At 39.6% G+C, this 24662-nt stretch overlaps 1 protein-coding gene across 2 annotated transcripts in view; it reads left to right on the plus strand.

Annotated features, from left to right (window-relative positions):
* LOC126297566 (26S proteasome non-ATPase regulatory subunit 2) overlaps window positions 1-24662 on the plus strand; it is a 116997-nt gene that overhangs the window by 72061 nt on the left and 20274 nt on the right. Inside the window, exons 11-13 of one of the 2 annotated variants that reach the window (XM_049988506.1) lie at window positions 8127-8299; window positions 18225-18452; window positions 23911-24095. In XM_049988506.1, the coding sequence (XP_049844463.1) occupies window positions 8127-8299; window positions 18225-18452; window positions 23911-24095 (586 nt within the window). The remainder of the gene's footprint in view (window positions 1-8126; window positions 8300-18224; window positions 18453-23910; window positions 24096-24662) is intronic. The other variant, XM_049988507.1, reaches the window with a different exon arrangement.

A 24662-nucleotide genomic window follows, 5' to 3' on the forward strand; every position in this document is an offset into this window, starting at 1 on the left:
TCAATGATGGTTCCCCTACCCACTTCAGTGCCACTCATGGCACCTTCTCTGCTATTGATCTCACGATCTCCTCCCCTGCCCGTGTGGTTTCCCTACATTGGTCACCCCATGATAACCTTTGTGACAGTGTCCACTTTCCGGTGATTCTATTGTTCTCCTGCAGCCACCAGGCAGACAGGTCCCCCCCATTGGGCATTCTGCAGAGCCAATTGGCCTTTATATATGTCTGCTGTACACTTTGACACTTCCCTTTTGAATTCCATTGATGTTGTCATGCAAGGCATCTCTGTCACTATTCTTCATGCTGCTGGCACTGCTGTTCCCCTAGCCATGGGTCCCCCTTGTCATTGACCGGTACCATGGTGGACCAAGGACGTCGCAGTCGCTGTCCAGGACCACTGATGGGCACTGCAGCAATTTAAGTTATACCCATCAGTACCAACCTCCTTACTTTCAAGCGTCTCGGTGCTAAGGCTTGTTACCTTATTAAGCAGAATAAAAAAATGCTGGGATCACTATGTTTCCTCCCTGGGGATGTATGCCTCTTCATCGCAGGTTTAGTCCAAGCTCCATAGCCTTCTCGGTCGCCAGCGACAAACAAATGTCCAGGATCTGAACCTCCAAGGTGCACTGTGCACTGATCCATTGGTCCTCGCAGAACACCTTGCAACGCACTTTGCGATTTCATCATCATCATCATCATCATCATCATCATCATCATCCTCCCCTTACTGTACTATCTTTCTCCGGCAGAAATGCAGAGTTGAGCAGACCCACCTCTGTTTCATCCTGCACCACGTTGAGCCCTGTACTGCACCCTTCACTGAATGGGAATTTGTGCAGGCTCTTAGCTCTTCACGAGACTCAGCCCCAGGCCCGGATTCCATCCACAACCAGATGATCCAACACGTGGATGTTCCCCAGAGGCAACAGGGTCTTTAACCACCTTTGGCTCACGAGTGCTTCTCCATCACAGTGGCGAGACAGTGTAGTTATCCCCGTCCTTAAGCCCAGGAAAAACCCAACATCTCTAGACAGGTACCGCTGAATTAGCCTGCCAAATGTACTTTGTAAATTGCCCGAAAGGATGGTCAGCATCAGATTATGTTGGGTACTCGAATCTCGAGGCCTGTTGTCCCCGTATCAATGTGGCTTCTGGGCAGGGCGATCTCCAACTGACCATTTACTCCAATTGGAATCAGCCATATGACAGGCTTTTACTCACTGCCGGCACCTTGTCACGCTCTTCTTTGAACTACATAAGGCATATGACATGGCTTGGCACCATCACATTTTAGTTACCCTCTATGACTGGGGCTGCTGTGGTCCCCTTCTGATTTTTATCCGTGAGTTTTTATCTTGTCGGCTCTTCCGGGTTCGAGTTGGCACTTCACTTAGCGCCCCTCAGATTCAGGAGAATGGTATCCCACAGGGTTCTGTGCTAAGTGTCACACTGTCCCTCATTGCCATCAATGGGCTTGTGACCTCTGTTGAGTCTCTGGTTACCCCGGCAGTGTACGGCAACAATTTTTGCAGCTGGTGCAGCTCCCTCTCAGTAGCATCTGCTGAGCACCAGCTCCGAGGTGCCATCTTACAGGTCTCTGCGAGGGCCGCTGCCCATGGCTTCCAGTTTTCTCCCTCCAAAATGCGGGGTATGTATTTTTGTCGTCGACCCACACTACACCCTGACCCAAAACTTTATTTAGGCAACCAGCTCCTCGATGTTGTAGCACAGTCCCGTTTCTTGGGCCTTATTTTTGATAACTAGCTGACATGGCTGCCCCACATTTGCCACCTTAAGACTACATGTATACGGAAGCTTAATGCTCTCCACCTCCTGCTCCACACATTTTGGGGGTGCTGACTCTTCCCCATCTTTACCGTGCTCTGGTCTTGTCCAGATTAAATTATGGTAGTCAGGTTTATGGATCAGCAGCTCCTTCCACTTTGAAACTCCTTGACCCTGTCCATCATTGTGGGGTGTGTCGGGCTATTGGTGACTTTTGCACTAGCCCTGTTGATAGTCTCCTCACAGAAGGGGAGATTCCCCCTCTACACATCCGATGGAGCCACTTCCTTGTTTCTTACGCAATCGCCATTCGCCAATTCTGTGACCATCTTGTGTATATCCTGTGCTCTTTGCCAACGAGGGATGTCTCCCTCCTAACCCTCCCATAACCCTCCCCGCCCCCCTCCCTTTGATGTTGCCTAGACCACAGATTAGGACCAATCTGTTTTGGGGTCCTAAGATCTCTGTCACTTCTGTGGTTTTCTGGCATCTTGTATGTGCCATCCTTGCATAGTTCCAGGGTGCCACCATCTTTTACACTGATGGCTCTAAGACATTCGATAAGTTGGGATACACTTTCATGTCTCCTATTCGATTCAAACACCATTTATTACTGGGATCATGTAGTGTGTTCACAGCAGAGCTTCTACCCATTTACAGGGCCCTCCTTTTTGTTTCTTAGGCCTCCCTCCACAGTGTTTTAGTTTGTTCAGACTCCATGAGCAGCCAGCAGGCTATTGACCGATGCTACTCTAGTCACCCTTTTGTCTCTGGTATCCATGACATTCTCTCTGCCCTTCCAAACATGCCCCCTGTTCAGTCATCCTTCTCTGGGTCCCAAGTCATGTGGGCATCCCAGGGAATGAACTAGCTGACTGTTGGGCTAGAGAAGCAGATATGTACCCCCTATTTCCTTTCATGATTCCAGCTGCGGATCTGCGTCAAATCCCTTTTTGCTCAAAAGTGGAATGTCATCTGGAGTACTACTGCTCATAATAATAAACTCTGCACAATCAAGGAGACTACTGCAGTTAGGTGCTCTTCCTTGCACTCCTCTCAGGAGTCCACTGTTTTATGCCGTTTACACATTGGCTATACCCGGGCCACCCAATATTTCCTCCTATGTAACTACCCCCCCCCCCCCCCCCCCACGCGCACACACACACACACACACACACACACACACACACACACACACACACACATTGTGGTTGTGGAGCCAGACTGACGATATCTCACATATTGGTGGAGTGACCTCTTCTTTCAGCCCTTTGTGTTAAGTATAGTCTTTTCGATTCCTTAAATTTAATATTAGCAGACAGTCCACAAATGATTGAACTGGTCCTCAGTTCCAGATATAAGGTTGTACTGTAGCCTTGGAGCAGGGGCAGGTTGGTTGTGGTTGAGACTTTTTTGTAGTCTTTGCAGTCTGTGACCCCATGACCACCCTCCTTTTTTGCAGTTTTTGGATTTGGTCTCACCTTTTATGCCTTTACTGTGTGTGTTTAATGTTAATTATTTTATAATTTGACTCCCCTGACTGGATCTGTCCAGTTTTAGGAGACCCTCTTTCTTCTGTGATTCACTTCGGAATCACAGGACTGATGACCTCGCTGTTTGGTCTCATAAACCATATCAAACAGTCAATCAATCAATCAAGGTTATGTGTTAGCTACTGAAGCTTGTAGGACCAATCCTACATCCAGCTTGTGTATAGAAGCTGGGAAGCTGCCGTTGCTCATTGTGGGGCACGAGCTCGTGATGCCAAATATCAATAAGGTCAGATCATATGCACAGTAATCAGCTTTCATTACTATTGAGTGTGACCATGTGGAGAGTATGTTCAGCAGCTGCCCAGGAGCCATGCACCTGTTTAAAGTCAGAGCCAAGCCGTACCTGTCGAAACTTATGCTGCCAGCCATTGACTGTCCTAATACAGGGTTTGAGTAAATTTCCACTTTGGGTCTTGATAAGGCCCAGGATGGTTTTAGTTTTGACAGAGTCCTGTAGTCCAGACCACGTTTATTATCAGCTACACGTTTACTGTTGCCAGTCACAGTTTATTTTATTTACAATATGTGTTTCATATGTTTAAATGTATATGTCGTGTATACAACTTTGGAGAATCCTGTGGTGTCATCTCCAATGGTCAGAAGCTCCTTTCGCTGCCATGTTTGCACAGCGTACATCATCACATTCAGTTTGTACAGAAAGAAGTAAGTGAGGATGGCATCTAGAAGCTAATAAGTGCAATGAACGCATAAAAGACAGTCAAAGATAATGCTATCATGTTACAAAATCAACAGATAATAGTCTCACAGATCATTATGTGCAGTTCTTATGTGGCACCTCTTGAGAGAAAAGTGTGAACTACATGTGAATTGTATTGACTAGGATAAAAATCTTCTAAATATGAGTTCAGAAGGGTAGTTAGTGCATGAAAAATTGAGTATTTTAGGAAATTATTCAAAGAAATGAACTGAAGAATGTTTGCAGTCCACATGACATGGTTGAAAAATACATCACATTAGGTGATAACTTTCTGCCATTGTTTGAAGACTGTTATCTCAATAATTCTGCATCTACATCCCTACTCTGCAAGGCACTTGCAGTACATAGCATAGGGTACCTCTAGTACGACTCATTTTTCCCCATGTTTATCTTTGTAGAATATCCACAACTGTTGTACATGTTATTCATGATTGATAACATCCGCTGAAGTTGTATAATTTTTATTATTCAGCAAAAGGAGAGCAAAACCAGGTTTCAGGACAACAGTCACAGCTTCAGGTGCATAGAATGTCCATACGATTCAACTAACAGGGGTTAATATAGTAATTCTCTGTTGCATACATCATCAGTGTTATAAAAAGTCATAACGAGTTTAGCTACTAATAAAGCACAATTTAAGAGGGACTTAAAGAAGTATTGGTTGTCAACTCCTCCTAATCCATTGATGATTTTTGAGCAGAACCAGTTGATGTACTTATTATTAGCTATAAGTAATACATGGCTTTTTCACGGCTTCAACACAGTATTGCAATATTTGTAAGTTTGTATTGCAAATTGACTTCGTCCACATAATTGAAGGCCTTCTCACTTAGGGCCCGTTGGTGAAAAAATAGCATATATGTTCTTTTGCAAATGCGTACTACGTATTTTTGCTTTTCTGGCATGCTTCACATTGTCAGTGAGCTCTTCACTATGGCTTTATGGAACAAGCTTTGTATATAATCTAATCTGATTATGTATTATGCTTTGACTTTTTTGTTTTATGGTGGTGTTCAGTAGCTTTCTGATTTACTGTATGTGTTGATGGCATGTGAACTCTTATTTTTTATTACACTTTTTTCTGCAGTATTTGTTTTTCATTCATTTCATCTTCAGTTCATGTGCCTCATCAAACATTAGCATGAGTCCATGTCACTGAAACATAACTCCTTCTGTCTCTTGTATGTATATATTGCGGTACTCTCCTTCCATTTGTTTGACAGTTATTATGTATGACCCGTGTTTGAGGAATGAAGTATATTTTTTTCTCACATTTTTTGCTTATTTGACTCGTACAGCTATTACTACAAATGGCTTTACGTTTAAGTTTCAAGGGGGAATGTTATGTATACTATTGGTCTGGAAGTCACATAAAGGTAATAAGTGATCACAGTAATTAGTGTGTTGAATGTATTTATGGGGAAACAAGTCTTAATGCTGTAGGCGTAACTTTCATTTAGAGTTTTTGGTGTTTCTTTGTACTACTTCACAACTAATGCCATAATGATTCCTTGAATGATCTGATGACTGCTTACTACTCACCTTTCTTGAATTGAACTGAAGTTCCCGATGAACTTACTGTCAATGTGATCTTGAATATGCCCTTTTAAAAGGTATAGGCCTTGCATACAATAAACAAATTAGGGAAACCGCAAAAGGCTAAGTCTGGATGACCATATGGGCATTTGAACCTTGGTCCTCATGATTGTGACTCCAGTGTCTTGCTCCCGCAGCACCTCGCTTGGTTTCTTTTAAAGCTCATGCAAAATGTTAACATTGTTTTCTTTTCACATTTGCTAGATCAGAAGCCTCCCATAACAAGCTTACAGAATTTGTATACATTTGAAATTATGCCACAAAAATGTTTCACAAAGTAAGTTTTGGAATTCACATACATTAAAAACTCCATTGTTACGTTTCTGATATAAATTTATGACTTTCTTATCGGCTTCTTCAAATTCTCTATGCCGATGTGGCATCTTTTGTGAGAAAAGTATGGGCTACATTGAATTGTTGTAATATTATTTCATAAAAAATATTGCATTAACTTTGATTTAGAGGGAGATTTAATCAAGTGGTATTCTTTCAGAATATGCCCCAATTTTGGAGGTGTTGGTTAAGATGGGACTTGACTGGCCATTTAAAATTTAACTATACATTCTGCTCTGTATCATGCGCTGCAGACTTATATTTCATTATACCATTGCATATTTACATATGTATATACATTTAACTTTGTGATGATGATTATAGAATGTAATTCAGTCATTGAGTGTGCCATCTTTTGTAATTAGTCAATATCATCTGTTGCCAACTGCTGTCCTGTATGACACATATTTTTCTCAGAAAATCATTTTTAATGTACAGTGTAGCAACTTTTATAATCTGAAGTTAGATATACTTCTTGTCTACTGTTTGATGTTGTTTGTATCTATGTATGTATGTAATGTAATGTAATGTAATCACTTTCCGACTCCTGCAAAATTTTTGAACTCTGATTCTGCATTTTATCGTCAAATGTTTGAACTACCAATGTAGCCATGAAATGTTTTGTGCTTAAAAAGTAATTTCCCACTATTTACTCTTTCACGTAACTAACAACATTTTTTAAAGTACCCTGAAGAGTGTGAAAGAGCGGTTTCACTGCATTAACTGCTTACCAGTGAAACATCTGAAATCAGTGTCATCTTATATACATCATTCATTGTAATGTGTTGATGGAGATACTCTGTATATCCCTTATTCTGACTCCCTCCACTGTATTCTTCGTGTTACAGTACAAGGATCTTTCATATAGGAAGTCAGTATTTTACTAACCATTTTGTATTTTTCGTGTTAATGCAAAATTGTGTATTACTGATTTTGTTAATGGCATTTTGGCTCATGATGTGATGATTAAATAGCTCTGCATGTTGTAAGTAATCCATATCCATTAAATGCTCAGAATATATTTAGCTGGACTACACAGCTTACCTCATATGCCCCTTACCAACAGTCACGCTCAGAGACTGCATCAGCTGAACTTTTCGCTTGGCCCAAGAAAGTGTAACTAATTACTTTTTGATTATATCTTTACAGTTTCATGTACTTATTTTTATTCTTGTATTGAAATCATACATATTATACACAGTTATGACTGTGTTACTTTTGCCCAAGACTTGGCCACTTGGCGTTTTCTGTTTGTTGATGAATCTTCTGTGCAGGAGGTTGATTGGTCGAATTGGGGGCACAATAATTGGCACATTATTGATCTGTGCTGTGAGTTGGGTATTATGCAACAGACAGATTTTACACATTGTTGGCTGATATTGCTGCTGTCAAATATGAGGTGGTGATTGTAAGCTCGCCTCCATCTGCCGGTATTAAAAGATCCATGTAATTTTGTGCCATGTATTGAGGTCGGGTCACACATCACTGCTCATTCTTGTACTGCTGTCCCATTCTCATCTTCATGATCTCCTTTGAAAATTGAATGTCATGATTGACAAAGTATGATTTATTTTTGAATGATAAGTGAAAGTAACCACTGAAACATAAAAAAAACAGTATATTCAGGGAGGAGATTCCAAATGTGAAGCTACCCTTAGGACTAACCCACCTAAACAACAAACTGAGCTCATGCAAGACACTGAAATCATTGATTATTTACAAGCTAATATTGTCAACTTCCGTAGCTCTGAATGCTTCGAAATGATCAAATTTGTTTGTTAAAACTTGAATTAGCCAAGAAATGGGATGTTGAACATAAAAGCAATACAAGAATTTTAAATCGTGTACTCTTGTCTTAAATCTATGGGAGTGGGAGTATGAGACAGATTGAAAGGCAAGATGAACTTCATGCTTTCCAATTGAATTAATGGGCAGTTTTCTATAGCAATTTCATAGATTAGAATAATGATACCACATTTGTTATGTAATTGCAATAGAACTGATATTTAGCGTAGTAAATAAGAATAGTAAATGTTCCACATGGTAAGCTAATTGTGACTGATAATGATTTTTTGTTTGTTTTATATATTCTTTTATATGCTTGGTTTCTCATAGCCATTGTTACTTGCCTGTACAGGACGCCAGGACTCAATTGAGGCAATAGTTGCAGCATTAGAAATTATTCCAGAGCCTTTTAAATCAATGGCGGATACAATGATTGAAGTATGTGCCTATGCTGGTACTGGAAATGTACTGAAAATTCAGAAGTTATTGCACATTTGCAGTGAGCATTATGAAACTCCAGAGAAGGTAATGTAAGAAAGAATATACATTATGGTACTGGAAGAGAGAACTTAGTACAGTATGTTTTGAAATTGTTGGTAATATAAAAGTTTATTAAGCAGCCCAGGCATGGAAATTAAGTATTGGTCTGCGTGGAAAGCTTATACCTCTTTTGTTTTGTTTTTCTTTAATTTTTTTGTTATTGATATTGGAAAAATATTGTAATGGAAAGTCTTAATACAAATTATGGAGGCAGTAGATTATAAGAGTCAATGTCTTGGTCACATTTTACTTCACTAAAATTGCTAACCAGTTGTAGCTGAGTGAGAATCATCATACCTAAGAATTACTGCAGCAACATGTAGAAACATAATCAGCATACATTCTGACAATGCGTCTGTGTGTTGCTGCTGTAACTGTTAGATTCAGTCATGGCTCCAGAGCCTAAACTAGTTACCAATTTTAGTAAAGTAGCATATGATCAAGACATTGACTTTTGTAATCTAATCTGATATAGAGATCACTGGTCTCCTCAGCTGGTCCAAACAGCCGCATTTTACGAATGGAAGGTTTGTAGTTGAGGCATTGAGCAGACAACGTGCAACACACACACACACACACACACACACACACACACACACACACACACACACACACACGCGCGCGCCAAGGAAGTTACAGCTAGGGAAACAGGACTGGAATGTGTCAACCCTACCATGGTGCAGGCAGTGCAATTTGTGACACAGTGGAGTGGAAGAGGGGTAGAACTGAGGAAGCAATAGCAGTTCTAGGCGCTCAGTCCGGAACTGCGGTACTGCTACGGTCGCAGGTTCGAATCCTGCCTCGGGCATGGATGTGTGTGATGTCCTTAGGTTAGTTAGGTTTAAGTAGTTCTAAGTTCTAGGGGACTGATGACCACAGATGTTAAGTCCCATAGTGCTCAGAGCGATTTTTTTGAGGAAGCAAGAGACCATGGAGAGAATAGTTTGGGTGTAAATACACACTATCCAATTACATTAATATGACAACCTGTCCGAAGCCTAAATAAACACATTTTGCTGTGCAAACCATTGTGTGTCATGCAGGAGGAGAGTTATTGAGGTTCTGGAAGGTGCTGACAGAGATGTGGGGCCATGCCAACTCCATTGCTGTGGTGTGCTACCCTAGGTTTCAAGGTTTAGAATCCACGACACAAACTGCTTGTTTGAGGTGGTCATATAGATTCTCAGTTGGGTTCAAATCCAGGGAGTTTGGTGGCCAAAGGACTATGGGAAACCCATCCTGGTGCGCTCTTAGAACTTTGCATGCACACTGCAAACTGTGTGACATTTTGTATTGCCCTGCTGGTAGATGCCATCATGCCGAGGAAAAACAAACTGCATATAAGGGTGGACATGGTCCCTAGGGGTAGATACAAACTTGTGTTGATCCATTATGTCTTTCAGAATGATGAGATCACCAAGGGAATACCACCAAATCATTCCTCAGACCATAGAGCTTACCTGAACCCTTTTCTCTCAGACGTTTGACAATGTACATGCCAGCAGCTATCTGTTCAACGAAGCGTAAAACGTGATTCATCTGAAAAGGCCACCTGTCATCGCTCCGTGGATGTCCAGTTGCGGTATTGGGATGCAAATTTCAGACTTTGTCATTGTTGATCAGCAGTCAGCATGGGTGCAGGAACCAGATGGCTGCTGCGGAGCTACGAATGCAGCAGTGTTCACTGATGGTCATTGAGGAGACATTGTTAGTAGTCCCTTGGTTCATCTGGGTGGTCAGTGGCTCAACAGTTGCGTGTCTGTCTGCCCGTACTGTGGTGCACCACAATTATTTCAATGCCAGTTTTGGATAGTGCCATTTTGCCTTGCATTGTATACTTAACCACAGTGGCATGTGAACAGCGTACAAAGTTATTCATTTCGGAAATGCTTCCACTCATGGCCTGAAAGCCAGTGATCATGCCCTTTTGGATGTCAGATAAATTTCTGAGTTTCCACATTATGATAAGTACTGCACTGTTATCCTTATCACCCTCCTCCCATCCATGCTTTATATACCTTCTACTTCTAGTGCTGCCACCTGCCATCTATGAGTGGTTATTGCATGTTGACATCAGCATGGGTGGTGGACACATTACTGTGACTAGACTGCGTAGTAAGGAAAGTTCTGGCACAATGTAAGTAATTTAGGATTAAAGGAAACCACTCACCAAACAACAGAAGCACAGAGTCCTTGTGAGGCACACAGGTGAACAAAAACTCTGCTAGCTTTTGGAAGAAATCCTTTGACAAACTAGAGTGCACATGCTCTCTCTCTCTCTCTCTCTCTCTCTCTCTCTCTCTCTCTCTCTCTCTCTCTCTCTCTCTCTCTCTCTCTCTCTGTGTGTGTGTGTGTGTGTGTGTGTGTGTGTGTGTGTGTGTGTGTGTGTGTGTGCGTGTGTGCGTGCGTGTGTGCGTGCGTGTGTGCGTGCGTGCGTGCGCACGCTGGCTAGACACTCAGTACCAGGGTTTTGCTTTGGCAGGTGGACTAGGATGGGGTAGGGGCTTTGTCAGATAGGGTGGGTAGAGGGAGAAAGAAGTGGGAAGCACAGAGAGGAGTTGGGGATGGGTAGTTAGTGGCTCGGAAGGAGGGAGCAAGAGTGCTGATGAGGTGTGAAGGAGGGAGAGTTGGCAGGTATATGGACTAGGCATGTGATACAGGGGTGCCAGAGCTGATGAGGTGAAGTACATGATGTAGATGACCTGGAGATGTGGATTGGGAGGGGGTGACAGGATGGAGGAAGGGGAAACCATTGGGTAGAGGCTGTTGGGACACTGTGTTAACAGAGATTTAGGCCAGGAGGATTACAGAAGTGAAGAATGTGTTGAGGTATGTCTGTTATCAGCAATATCTGCACAACATATGCTGAATGAGCTTGCATACCATCTGGGAAACAATGAGTGCCTCAGATTCCTGTGTGCCAAAGAGCTAATTCCAACAAGAGAGAAAAAGAATTTAACGGCTTTATGACACTCTTTTGCATCTAACTGGTAAATATTTTCATACCCAAGTGGGTTCTAAAGTCTACAGGCAATTAAACAGTCTGTTTTGAGGTTGTGAATGGTTGCCCTTTCTTTTGTTGTGAGGTATGTGTTCTTGGGAAGGGATCTGGGGAAGGACGGTGAGGCCAGGTTGGAGGAAGTCTGTTACAAGGACCAAGGAAACCACAGGGTTGACCAACACGTGCAAAACTGCACCCATACGTGATGCAACGCAAGTTTGCCTCAGCCAGCCTCTCCACTACTCAGACATCTTGACTTTCTTAAGTCTGTCTCAGCTTTGCTTGGTCCTTCTCAAAACTACTTGGGCAGCACGGCATTTCATGTAGCAATGTGATGCGGCACTGTTTCTTACAGTATATGGTGTGGTATTTTTCATAGTGCCAGTGCTGTTTATTCCTTACTATTTGCTTGTGGTATAAAGGAAGTCTAGAAGTACAGTGAGTGTTACAATGCCACGTAAACTCAAAAGAGGCACTCTGGTGACCTATTGTCTTAAGCATTTAAAAATGAGTGTTAATGTTTTGAGTGTCCATTATGCAGCTGCAGAATTGCTGGGCACTGTAATTTTGCTATAAAAACAGCATTACAACATTATGTACAAAGGAATTTAAAGATTTATTTGGTGGCGAAAGAGCAAACAAGTTGGTGCACCTAAAAAGCTGCAGTGCTGCACGGCGAGCCAATCTCGACATCAGTAAATCCTTAAAATAAATGTTTTGTGCTGTTTGCGTTTGTATGCATTTGTTTGGAGAAATCCAGTGTGTTTACAATCTGTTCTATTGCTTCTTATTTTAGCCAGCAACCAACTAAAGCGGACCATAATTAAAAGCAAGCTACAAAATAGCACTCAAAATTGCCAGATGACATAAAGCTTCCAGCACATGTAGGTTTATTTAAGAGTTCATTGTTGAGACAACAGAACTTGTGATGCTGTTGAAGGTACAGAAGTTTTCTGAAATCAGTCTTTCACGACAAACAATAACTCACCGCAAAGCTGTCATGACAGTGAATGTCTGCAGGCTCTCTGTTGATAATACCAACATGTTCATTGCACTCTAGATTGCTTTGGACGAGTCGACTGACATTTCAGATACAGCGTAGCTTGCGATTTATGTTTGTGAAATCTAGTGCAATTTGTAGGTACAGGAAAACTGTTAGATTTGGTGCCAATAAAAGATACAAGAGAGATCAACTTGCTGACAACAGTTCAAGGGGCAATTAAAGCCATTGGCCTGAATTGGAACATGATGGTCTCAGTTACCACTGATGGAGCACCAGCAGTGCAAGGGGCAGTGAATGGGCTTGTAACTTTGTTGTGTAAAAAACTGCTGTGATAAACAGGCAGTTTGTTCAGCATTCATTGTTTCTTACTTCAAGAAACAGTTTGTGCTAAATTTGCAGCGATGGAGCACATCGTGAAGCTGGTGGTCCAAATAGCAAATTTCAAAAGTCACGTGGATTATTACACCATCAGTTACAACAGTTTTTGATGGCATTGAACAAAGAATATTTAGACATTATTTAGTACTGTGAAGTATGCTGATTAAGAAGAGGTGCAGGCTTGAAACTATTTTTCAATTTAAGGCCTGCCCTTTTTCAATTTATGAACAAAATAGGAAAGGAGGAACAAAAATTAGATGATACAGAATGGACTGCAGATCGTGTGTTTTTAGTTGATTTGATTTCACACTTTAATGCCCTCAGTAAGACATCGCAAGATGAGAAGCAACAAATACCTGATTTAATAGGAAAAGTGGATGTATTTAAAAAGAAAATCACATTGTGGAAGGGACACTTCCACAAAGAATACCAACCATTTCCCTATAAGCTCTCTGGTGTGAAAGAAAATGGTAATTTTGAACAATTCATTTTGGCATTGGAAGAAAGACAGGAAAAGTTTTCAAGTAGTCTTCAGAACACTGCCAATATTGCATCTGTTTTTGAGAATTTTTCAAGACTGTGTGCCACATCAGTTGAAAGTGCCCCAGTCTATTTGCAGATGGAACTGATCAATCTGCTGCGTAATTCCTGTGTAAAATACAAATTCTTTTATATAAAAGCTGTCCAGGAGTTCTACAAAGGTTTTCCTCAGGAAGAGCTTCCATTTTTCAATGATGAGCTGCAGAAGTGATCTCCATGTTTGGATCAATGTATGGTGTGTGAGAGGTTTTTTTCTATAACAAAACTAAAGAAGTCATGATTGCATGGGGACCTGAATCACAAAACTCTTCCTTTGCTTGCCTGTGTGCTGACAGTTTGTGCCAGATTTAAATTTTATTATGCCTTCAGTGAACCAAAAATAATTAAACAATGATGATAATTTTGTTTAGTTTGTGACATATTTTGTTGAGAACTGTAATCATGGCAGTGTCAGCAGCGAAGTTCTATGAAGTAAAATTTGTTTCTTTCACATGTAGTTATGATCATTTATTCCATTCCTCATGGTCCACTATGGAGACTTTCTTTTTGCCTGTATTTTTATATGTCAGCTTGCCTGTCTATCTATATATCAGCTTAAATGTTGCAAGAATTTTACATGGAACACTGTGGCTCACACAATATTACAGCTGTAATGCAGTTGCAAACCCAACTTTACTTTTTATTGTTGTAAGTGTATTCTCTTGTACCAATAGTCAGTAACTTTAAAATACTTCTCTTTGTGAAGTGTTGTTCATAGTTTCAGAGTTTTTAATTTCCTAATACACCGTAATATGAAACCAAGCCACATGCAAGTTGATCTTTGACCCTTGTATGACTGATCTGCTGCCCGAAGCATGCGACTGATCTGCTGCCCAAGCAGCGCATTTGTGGTTGCCACGCCGTTCCACTCGGACATATGGGTGATGGTGGGGAATCGTGCTGTCAGGCAAGAGGGTTGCACATGTGCACAAGTTCCGTATGTGGTCAGAATTCCTGGATATCGCTGGTTTACAGTCTCCAAAAGGACCATACCCAGTAAATCAGTGTGGCTGACCATCACCATTTGGTTTGATGACAGCTTTACCTAAGAAGACAGTGCAGATGTATTCCTTTGTGCTCTCTGTATCAGTAGGTTCTTTAGTTTTGAAGAAAATTGACTACAAGCTATTGAAGCTTTTGTCCACACAGAAAGACTTCTAAGTTTATGACTAATGATCTGTAATATGTATGTGTTCATCATGCTCAGCAAACTTTTGAAAGCCTGACTTGATGCCACAGTTACGTTTGCAGTCAAAATGATTGCATCACCTAATGGTCAACATCGTGGTCATGAATTATCAGCTGTCAAACAATGTATTCTCTATGATATTGCATGTAAACTTAATTACCACAACACTATGTTTTAACAGCACTTCCTGTTTTCGTAGTGTTCTGGGTCACTGTGGTGGACAGCGTTCTGTGTCCAGGAGCCTTAAATGCTGAGATTCATGTTGCTTTTTTCCATTTACTTTAAGAATATCTGTCAATTTTGGTGTTTTTCAGCTGTCAAGTAATTTTCTGAAGAAGTTTGAGAAGTTAATTGTACTTTTTTACAGCACACAACCTTCAATAATATATGTGACTGAAGCACAATAATCATGTCAAGATCTGATTTAGCCATTTTGCCAAATGCGTGTCTTGCTAACTCTGAACAACTCTGAACATCACTTGGTTGGCCCAGGTTTAGTATTATACAACATATCAAATATGTGAACAGGGTTTATTTTACAAACTAAGATCAAAATTGGCCTCCAGTCTGTGACATGTATACCATCTGCCATTAGTGTAACAAAATAGTCTCTACTTCACTATGATTTTGTTCATCCAGAATGGGTTAGGAGATACTTAAAAATTACAAATTGTGGAATTTCAGATAGGTAACTTAACCTGCAACATGATTGGAGCAGTACTTTCAGCTAACACAATGCTAAGTATCGTGTAGTGTATTCCATCACCATAAACTAATCAGTTTATTAAAATAATTGAAATACACTATGAAAAAACTCTTACAAAAATGATTTCTGAATTGCCAGTATTCCAGGAATGTATTGGGATGACTACTTGATAAATCCCTTTTAACAACTGTTACTTTGCTCATAAAGTTGACAACAACTTGATATTGTTTCTGTAGCACTAGCTACATCTGAGACTGTCAACATGGACTGTTATTCAAACAAACATACATACTTTAAAGTGAAATACAATATAGAACTGCATCTGGCTGTAACTAACTTTGTTAGAAACCTTTATTGACAGTGTTCAAAATAGTTGAATGGAACATAGAAAATGGATTCCTTTTATTGTTGCCTTGGAAGGGAGTCATTTTGGGCTGGCGGTGTAAGAAACAACTGATACTGAAATAATGCCTGTGGCATTGAGCTTTTCTTCATTTTTTTTATTAATACTCGTGTCCAAACAAATGGTTGCAACAAAACGTAAGCATTTAGAATGTAATGTGAATTTAGTGATACTGAGTTAACTTGTACATCATAAAAATCTGATCACTGCCTGTTTCACAAGGTGTACAACTTTGTTTCCGCTGTTTGCCGATATGTGGCGACAGCAGTAAGTAACGGTCGAAAGAAACAGATCGCAGATGTCAGGCAGTTAGCTTGGACCTCGGTCAACATAACCTCATTCAAACATTAATCAATTTGTGTCTGCATCATAACATTGTTCTTGATTGAAAATGTCAGTTTACGAGCCTTATTCTCATCATTTGCATGAGGTGTTACTGTTTTGTTTCAATATGAAGAAAACAGTGGCTGAGTCTCATCGAATGCTCTCAAGTACATATGGTAAGGACACTATTAGTGAAAGAACGTGTCGTGAGTGGTTTCAGAGCTTCAAGAATGGGGATTTTAACGTAGTAGACCGGCATAGTGGTGGGAGAGAAAATGTTTTCGAAGATGCAGAATTGGAGACATTGCAGAGTGAAGACTCGCGTCCAACTCAAGAAGAATTGGCATGGTTAGTGTTTGTGAACAGTTGCATCAGAGGCAAAAACGGAAGGAATTTCTGCATTGCATTGTGACCGGGGATGAAAAATGGATTCATTACGAAAACCCTAAATGCAAAAAATCATGGGGATATCCTGGCCATGCTTCCACTTCGACAGCCAAACCGAATATTCACGGCTCCAAGATCTTGCTCTGCATTTGGTGGGACCAGCTCGGCACCGTGTAATATGAGGTATTAGAATCAAGTGAAACAATCACAGGTGCTCATTATCGAATGCAATGAATGCATTTGAGCAGAGCATTGAAAGACAAATGGTCGCAATGCAGTGAGAGGCACAATAAAGTGATTTTGCAGCACGACAACACTCGACCCCACATTGCAAAAGAGCTCAAAATGTACTTTGAAACATTAAAATGGGAAGTCCTACCCCACCCGCCGTATTCTCCAGGCATTGCTCCCTCTGACTATCAACACCTGTTTAGATAAATGGGGCATGGCCTGGGTGACCAACACTTCTGATTTCATGAAGAAGTCACAAATTGGATTGATTTATGGATTGCTTCAAAAGATGAACAATTATTTCGACTGGGATTCATACACTGTCCAAAAGATGAGAGAAAGTAGTGGCCAGTGATGGAAAATACTTTGAATGTTACATGCGTAACCAATTTGTTTCATTAAAGCCTCAAATGTTGGGTAAAAAATGGCAGAAGCAAAGTTGTACACCTTGTACATTCTGTTAATACATCCACCTTTGTTATATTTTATCCTAGGTAGTAATACTGCACATTTTGTTGGGGTCATGTTTTATCCCAGGTAATAATATTGCACGTTTTGTTGGGGTCACATCTTGCAGCAACATAATTAGTACACTGACTTTGAAGATCCAGTTTGTGGTATGAAAGCCCAGGAGCAACTGTCCTGTGGTGACAGTATTGCTTATAAAAAGCCAAGAACTGCCACAGACAAAACGTTCTTTAAGTCAGTGCACTAATTATGCTACTACAAGATGTAACCCAGCCAAAACATTATCACCTTTAACAAAACACAACAAAAGTGGATGTATTGATGGAATGTAGTGCAGATGATCAAGTTTTGATATGGCAAAAGTTAACTTAGTCTTAATAACTTCTCATTACAGATACAACAAACTCTTGGATACATGTTGTTGATAATTTTTGTAACAAATTAGAGAATGTTCGTGCATTTTGATTACCTCTTACAAATGTCCTCCTGTTCGCCGATAAATCCATATTTTTCCCCCTAGTTTCATCTTGTTGACAAGGAACGAGCAGCTTTATTAAATTTCACGTAGCGTTTATTAACAAAGCTGTCAATATATTAAAAACAAAGATTTCAAGACTTACCAACCGGGAAAGCGCCGGTAGATAGGCACAATAAATAAAACACACACACACACACACACACACACAGAATTTCGAGCTTTCGCAACTGGCGGCTGCTTCGTCAGGAAAGAGGGAAGGAAAAGGAAAGATGAAAGGATGTGGGTTTTAAGGGAGAGGGTAAGGAGTCATTCCAATCCCGGGAGCGGAAAGACTTACCTTGGGGGAAAAAAGGATAGGTATATACTTGTGCACACACACATATCCATCCATACATACACAGACACAAGCAGACATATTTCAAGGCCTTTAATGCAATAATTAAGTGGTTGAGCAGTTCTAGGCACTACAGTCTGGAAGTGCGCGAGCGTTAAGGTCGCAGGTTCGAATCCTGCCTCAGGCATGGATGTGTGTGATGTCCTTAGGTTAGTTAGGTTTAAGTAGTTCTAAGTTCTAGGGGACTGATGATCTCAGGAGTTAAGTCCCATAGTGCTAAGAGCCATTTAAACCATTAATTGGAATTAACTTGCTGGATTATACTGGCACCACTGAGGATCAGATTCTTCTTTTCATATATTGAAAAAGAATTCTTGGTTTGGTTTATCGTGTATTATATGTAATAATAGGTCCATTTGTATGTTTAAGGAGGACAAGAAGGAAGATAAGAAAGATAAAGATAAGGAAAAGGATAAGGACAAAGACAAGGACAAAGATAAGGACAAGGAGAAAGAAAAAGAAAAGGATAAAAAAGATGACAAGAAAGATGAAGTAGATCTTTCACCTAGACAAGCAGTTGCTGTTCTAGGTATCGCTTTAATTGCCATGGGTGAAGAAATTGGTGCTGAGATGGCTTTTAGAACTTTTGGTCACTTGGTGAGTATAATAGAAATACATTATTTGTTACAAAATATTTTTTCTGCACACTTCACTTTAAGCTACTACTGTCAAGAGAGTTTAACACTGTAAAATACTCCATCTGTAGGGTGCTTACAATGACATTAGTCAAAACACTTGACAATTAAGCAAGGTTTTTTTATGGTAGTATTTCAAAAGTAAAGAAAAGCTTAAATGTCCTTTTGATGAAAAGCTGTAATGGTAAGAATCTTAAACATTTCTATGCTATGGACGTGCTCTCTCCATTCTGTGCTGATGGCAGCTTCTGTTATGACTGTGCTGCTTGCCAAATGCTGGTGCCTGTGCTGAGAGAGAGCTTATCAGCCAATATGAATTACTTATCATCCGATTTTTCGGAAACAGTCGAAATTTTACAGTCTGATATCTTCACTTGATAAAGAACTGAATTTCTTTTGATTATCCATCATACTGTGTACGTCGCATCAAATTCAGTAAAACATTGCATGCAATTTTAAAGAGTTTTCAGAGGTAGAAACCCACTGCATGGTTGATTTTAGCTCATGCATCGCAATGAATTAAATGTACATAAGATATTGAAATTTCATCTAAAATTGGGGGCAGAACGATATCTCTTTTCGTTCTCGAGTAGGTTTTATATCCGATAGACGGTCATATGCGATGAGCCCATTCATTTCTTTGCAGATCACAAATCATTTGGGTATAACAATTGTCATATTTCGAAAATGATTCAAGGTATGATGATTGCACACAACGAGGCACATATGTTGTCAGATAAATACTCTTAAACTTTTTTATTCACCAAGTTATGGAAGTAACTCATCCACATCAGTAATGAGTCAGCAGCTCTGGAATCGTACAGAAATCCATAGTACTGTAAGAAAACCAAAATGGCATGCGTATACATGTCTGCAGCACCTGGAAAACGGCGTAGTAGGTCATCTATGCATGTCAACAGCAGTGAAAGGGTTAATAACTACCACAGTTGGGAAAATACAGCCTAAAGAAATAGAGGAGACAAGTAAGTTAGACTACAGAAACAAGTTTAGAATATACTAAGCTGGCCAGAACAATTAGAGTGTTGGTGAAAACATTTTGATATAGACTGATGAAAACATTTTCATACAGCATGAGAATGATGATTGAGGGATATCTGGGAATGCAACTGATAACAAATAAATGTCTGGTGCTTCCCAGCCTGGTGTTGAAAAAAGATCAGAATTTTTGTTTTTTGGGAAGAATTTTGTTTATTAGTCTACACCAACGTTATCCCTTTCAAAATAGTCCCCATGAAGTATTCTACACTTATACCAGCATTTTTCCAATCCATAAAACACTTCTACAACTTGATCTTTGTAATAGCTTTTACATCTCTTAGTGATGCACAGAAAAAAGTAACATAAGTCCATGTCTGTCCAATATGGAGTCTAGGACATCATCTCAGTAGTATTTTTGGCCAAAAATTTACAAAGAAACAACAAAGTGTGAGCATGTACATTATCATGTTGCACATGAAGCATCCCCCCCCCCTCCCCTTTCAGATGTTTCAAGCAAATGCCATTGAACTCTTGTAAGAAGTACTCCGTATTGATTGTTTGACCTTGTGACAAGAACTCGTGGTCCACCGTGTTGTTGAAATAGAACAACGTAGTGAGCATAACTTTCACATTTGAGCCCACTTACCATGCTTTTTTCAGTCTTGGCTTCCAGTGGGACGACTTACCCTTAGTTAAGACATCATATCCATAGACTCATGTTTAATCATCTTTTTGCCTCATGTCAGTAGTTCTGCATAGTTTTTGACTTCATCTAATGACTCATGATAAACTTGGATTAACTGCTGTTTTTGTTCAAAACTCAACAAATCGGAATAAATTTTGTTGCTGTCACACATTTCGTACCCCAAACATGCAAAAAATTTCGTGGCATGCCATACCTAAAATAAAGGCAAGGCAACACTCACCTGTAGTGGATCGATGCGTGGAGCACTACACCTATGCTTATTGCCAATATACGATCTTTTGGGGTGTCAAGTGAAATTTGTGACTGGATTGAGGACACTTTTTTTGGGGGAGGGGGGGGGGGGGGCAAAATATTATATTGGATGGAGAGCCATCATAAGATGTAAGAGTAACTTTGAGTGCGCCCCAGGGAAATGTGTTGGAACCCTTGGCTGTTCATGTTGTATATTAATGGCGTTGCTGACAATGTTAATCATAACCTCAGACTGTTTGCAGATGATGCCGTTATCTATGATGAAGTATTGTTTGAAAGAAGCTGCATAAATATTCAGTCAGATTTCAAGCTGCTGCAAAGATAGGCAACTTGCTTTAAATATTTACAAATGTAAAATTGTGTGCTTCACAAAATGAAAAAATGTGGTATCCTATGACTACAATATCAGTGAGTCACAAATGGAATCGGCCAACTGGGTGTAAAACTATAAGAATATGTAATGGAATGGTTACAGAGACTCAATCGTGTGTAAAATAGGAGGCAGAGTTCAGTTTATTGGTAGAATACTGGGAAATGCAATCAGTCTACAAAGGAGATTGGTTACAAATCACTCATACAACCCATTCTAGAATTTGTTCAAATGTGTGGGACCTGTACCAAATAGGACAAATGGGGATATTGCACATATACAAAAAGTGGCAGCGCAAATGATCACAGGTTTGTGTTTGACCCATAGGAGAGATGCTGAAGAAACTGAATTGGCAGCCACTTGAAGGTAGACTTAAACTACCCTGAGAAAGCCTATTAACAAAGTTTTAAGAACGGTCTTTATTTGATAACTGTAGGAATACACTACAACAACCTATACATTGCTCATGCGGGAATTGTGAGGACAAGATTAGAATAATTATAGCATGCACAGAGGCATTCAAACAATCATTCTTCCCGTGCTCCATATGAGAATGGAACAGAAAGAAATGCTAATAAGCGGTACAATGGGATGTACCCTGTGCTATGCACTTCACGGTTGTTTGCAGAGTATAGATGTAAGATGTAGACATCGATGTAGATACACATAACAGAAAACAGCATTCACACTAGCTTTCAAGCACTAGTAGACACATTCACACAACCTCACAGACACCCAAACCCCCACCCTGATAGCCATGGCAAGGGAGTGCGGATTTGGATATCTGGATGGTTGTGTGTGTAAATGTGTGTAATATTGGTAGCTAGTACTTGAAAGCTAGTGTGAATATTGTTTTCTGTTAAGCATTTCTGTGCTCTGCACATCGATCCACCGTAGGTGAGTGGCTGTCTTTCCCTTATTTTATGTATTGCTCCATCCAGGAATTTCCATTATTGTTATGACATGCACCAGTTGATATGCTAACATCATCAGCTACTTCTTTGATTGTGTTTCAGTGATCATTCATAATAATTTATTTCGCTTTTGCCCACAATACCATTGGTTGAAGGTGTACTGCGGCATCAAGGGCACTCAATATCGTCAGATTTCTTCATGGTCTTCTTTGAAACACTTATATCGCTTGTAAACCTTTGTTCTATTCATTGCATATTCACCAAAAGCAATATTTGACATTCCTAAAATTTTTGCCATACTATATTCCGTTCTTATAGTAAAACTCAGTTCAAATTTTTCTTCCATTTCTATACAAAATAAATAATCACCAGTACTACCAAAATTTGTGCAACCTTTTTGACAGCTGTCAACAGGGTAAATAACCAGTATGGCTAACACTGAATAGATACATTTCACACATGATTATCAACACAACTATTAAAACATTGCACAAATCTGAATACTATAGTATGCAGAAAATATGGTAGATCAAAATAATAAAAAAATTACTACAATAAATCATGATTCTCAATGTTCATGAAAAAGACAGGGAAACAGGCTAAAGCTAAGATAGGGCAAACAGAAAGTAGAAGTTATTGGAGAAAATGGAACCTTCTATTCATGAAAAATAAAATATTGCAGGAGGCGACAGTAACAGTCAGTGCAGGTTAGTGACAAACAAAAACACCAAATCTTGAATGAACAATGTGTAATCAAGGTAAGTATAAGGTAAGGAAAGGAAGGTGATGTAACCTTTTCAAATAAACTAGCGTAGGGTGATTGGGAGATGTGCTTGTAGTGTGCAGTTAATTGTAAGCAAAGTGTTATTTTAAGCTTCATAAATAAAAATGTACCCATCTAAGTGTGTGGAAATCAGTACTAGAAAAGATATAAGGGCAAGATGTTGATTAATAGTGGGTGATACAGATAAATAAATGAACAAACTAGCACAAAAGTGGGAAAACAGATGACAATTTTAATAAAATAGATGACAGCAAAAACTGACAGTGGGGTTACATAAGGAGGAATAATTGGTCACAATGGCTAGTCTTTCCTTCTCATCCCATCCATTAAGTGTCCCTGTGAGGTTCTGGGCAACTTTTCCATAACTCTTCCCATTTCCTAAACCTCACCAGTCCTTTTCCTTCATCCCTCTTTCTTTTTCTTCACCCCTTCAACCAGGAGGAGGAGCCACTGGCTCAGAAAGCTCATGCATTTTGACGTCCTTTATGTATTTTCACCTGCTACCACTTAAAAGTATATTTTTTATCCATCAGTATTATTTTTAGACATGTGTTATGGTTCCTTTTCAATTCCTTTGAAGAGGCAGTAAACAGTGAGACTGGTCAGTTAAATTTTGTGCTGATTATAGTGGTGCTACTAACAGCACATGCCCTTTTCTTGAGGATAGTACTCTTAATAGTTATGAGATGGTGGAAGAAGTACCTTTGCTAGCATGCTTGCAAGAGCTGAAAATACTTTTGAATATGCGTGGAACTGGTTTTGGGTGACATTTTACAGCTAGACTACTGCCATCAGTAAATTTTTAATCACTGGAGATTACTGTTTATGATGAATGGTATAATTTCCCTCTGAAATGAAGGGAATAATTTCTTTCAATATGTGCCTTACGAGTTTGATACAGTGTTTGCTGTTTGGAATGCCAATAAGCAATAATAGAGGACTCTAGTTGGATTTTAACATGTTAATGAGATTTTCCACTGATGCAAAAATGGTCATGTAAGCTGTGAGTTGTGTAAACAAGAAGTAGAGAGTGGTGTGTAACTATATATTCTATTGTGTTATACTGTATGTGAAAGTGTATCTCCCTGCAGATGGTACAAGACTGAATGAAAATCAGGCCTTACTTAATGTGTGGTATCTTATCTCATCCCCAATTGTTTTGATCAGTTTTCTTCCAAAACTGACCAAACGCATATTGGTTTTTTTGAGCTCAAACAAAAGCATCATTAATATTTACTGATGTGTCTACTTACAGTGTTTAAAATAATGAAACAACCAATATTGTTAATGAAGAGTTATATTACTTTCATCTTAAAAGTGAAATATTTTGACATTTAACATAAGATAAATGGCACCTGTATATTTATATATAATATGATTATCTTGTACTTTCAGCTGAGGTACTGTGAACCTGTGATCAGAAGAGCAGTTCCTTTGGCACTAGGACTCATCTCTGTATCAAATCCAAAATTGAATATTCTTGATACATTGAGTAAATTCTCACATGATAGTGATGCTGAAGTTGCTCACAATTCAATTTTTGCAATGGGTCTCGTAGGTGCAGGCACAAATAATGCCAGGTCAGTAGGCGTTTATGATTGTATATATTTTATAACAAGTAAACTTCTTTTTGTAAACATGTTATCATCATCATCATAATCATCGACCATACAGCTAGCCACAATAATAGTTAATTATTAGATGAAAAAATTTGATGGCAGTCTGTCAACTTCATCATTGGGCCTTTTGTGTTGTTTTTTTAGTTTTCAGTCTCAGACCAGTTTGATGCAGCTCTTCATGCTCTTCATATCCACATAACTACTATAACCTCCATAGATTTGAAACTGCTTGCTGTAGTGTAACCTTTGTTTCCCCACTACAATTTTTAACCACCACACTTTTCTCCAGTACCAAATTGACGATTTGTTAATGTCTCAGATGGGTCCTGGCAACTGATTTTTTCTTTTAGTTAAATTATGCCATAAATTTATTTTGTCCCTAATTCGATTCAAAACTTCTTCATTACTTATCCACTCTACACATTGTATGGGTTGTTACCCTACTGGTTTCTTAAATAACTGAATAATTGTTTATAGAACCTTTGGTGGCATAGTGTGGTAGGACAGCACTCACACATGTTATTGGTT

This window comes from Schistocerca gregaria, chromosome X, assembly GCF_023897955.1.
Source record: "Schistocerca gregaria isolate iqSchGreg1 chromosome X, iqSchGreg1.2, whole genome shotgun sequence".
Lineage (NCBI taxonomy): Eukaryota > Metazoa > Arthropoda > Insecta > Orthoptera > Acrididae > Schistocerca > Schistocerca gregaria.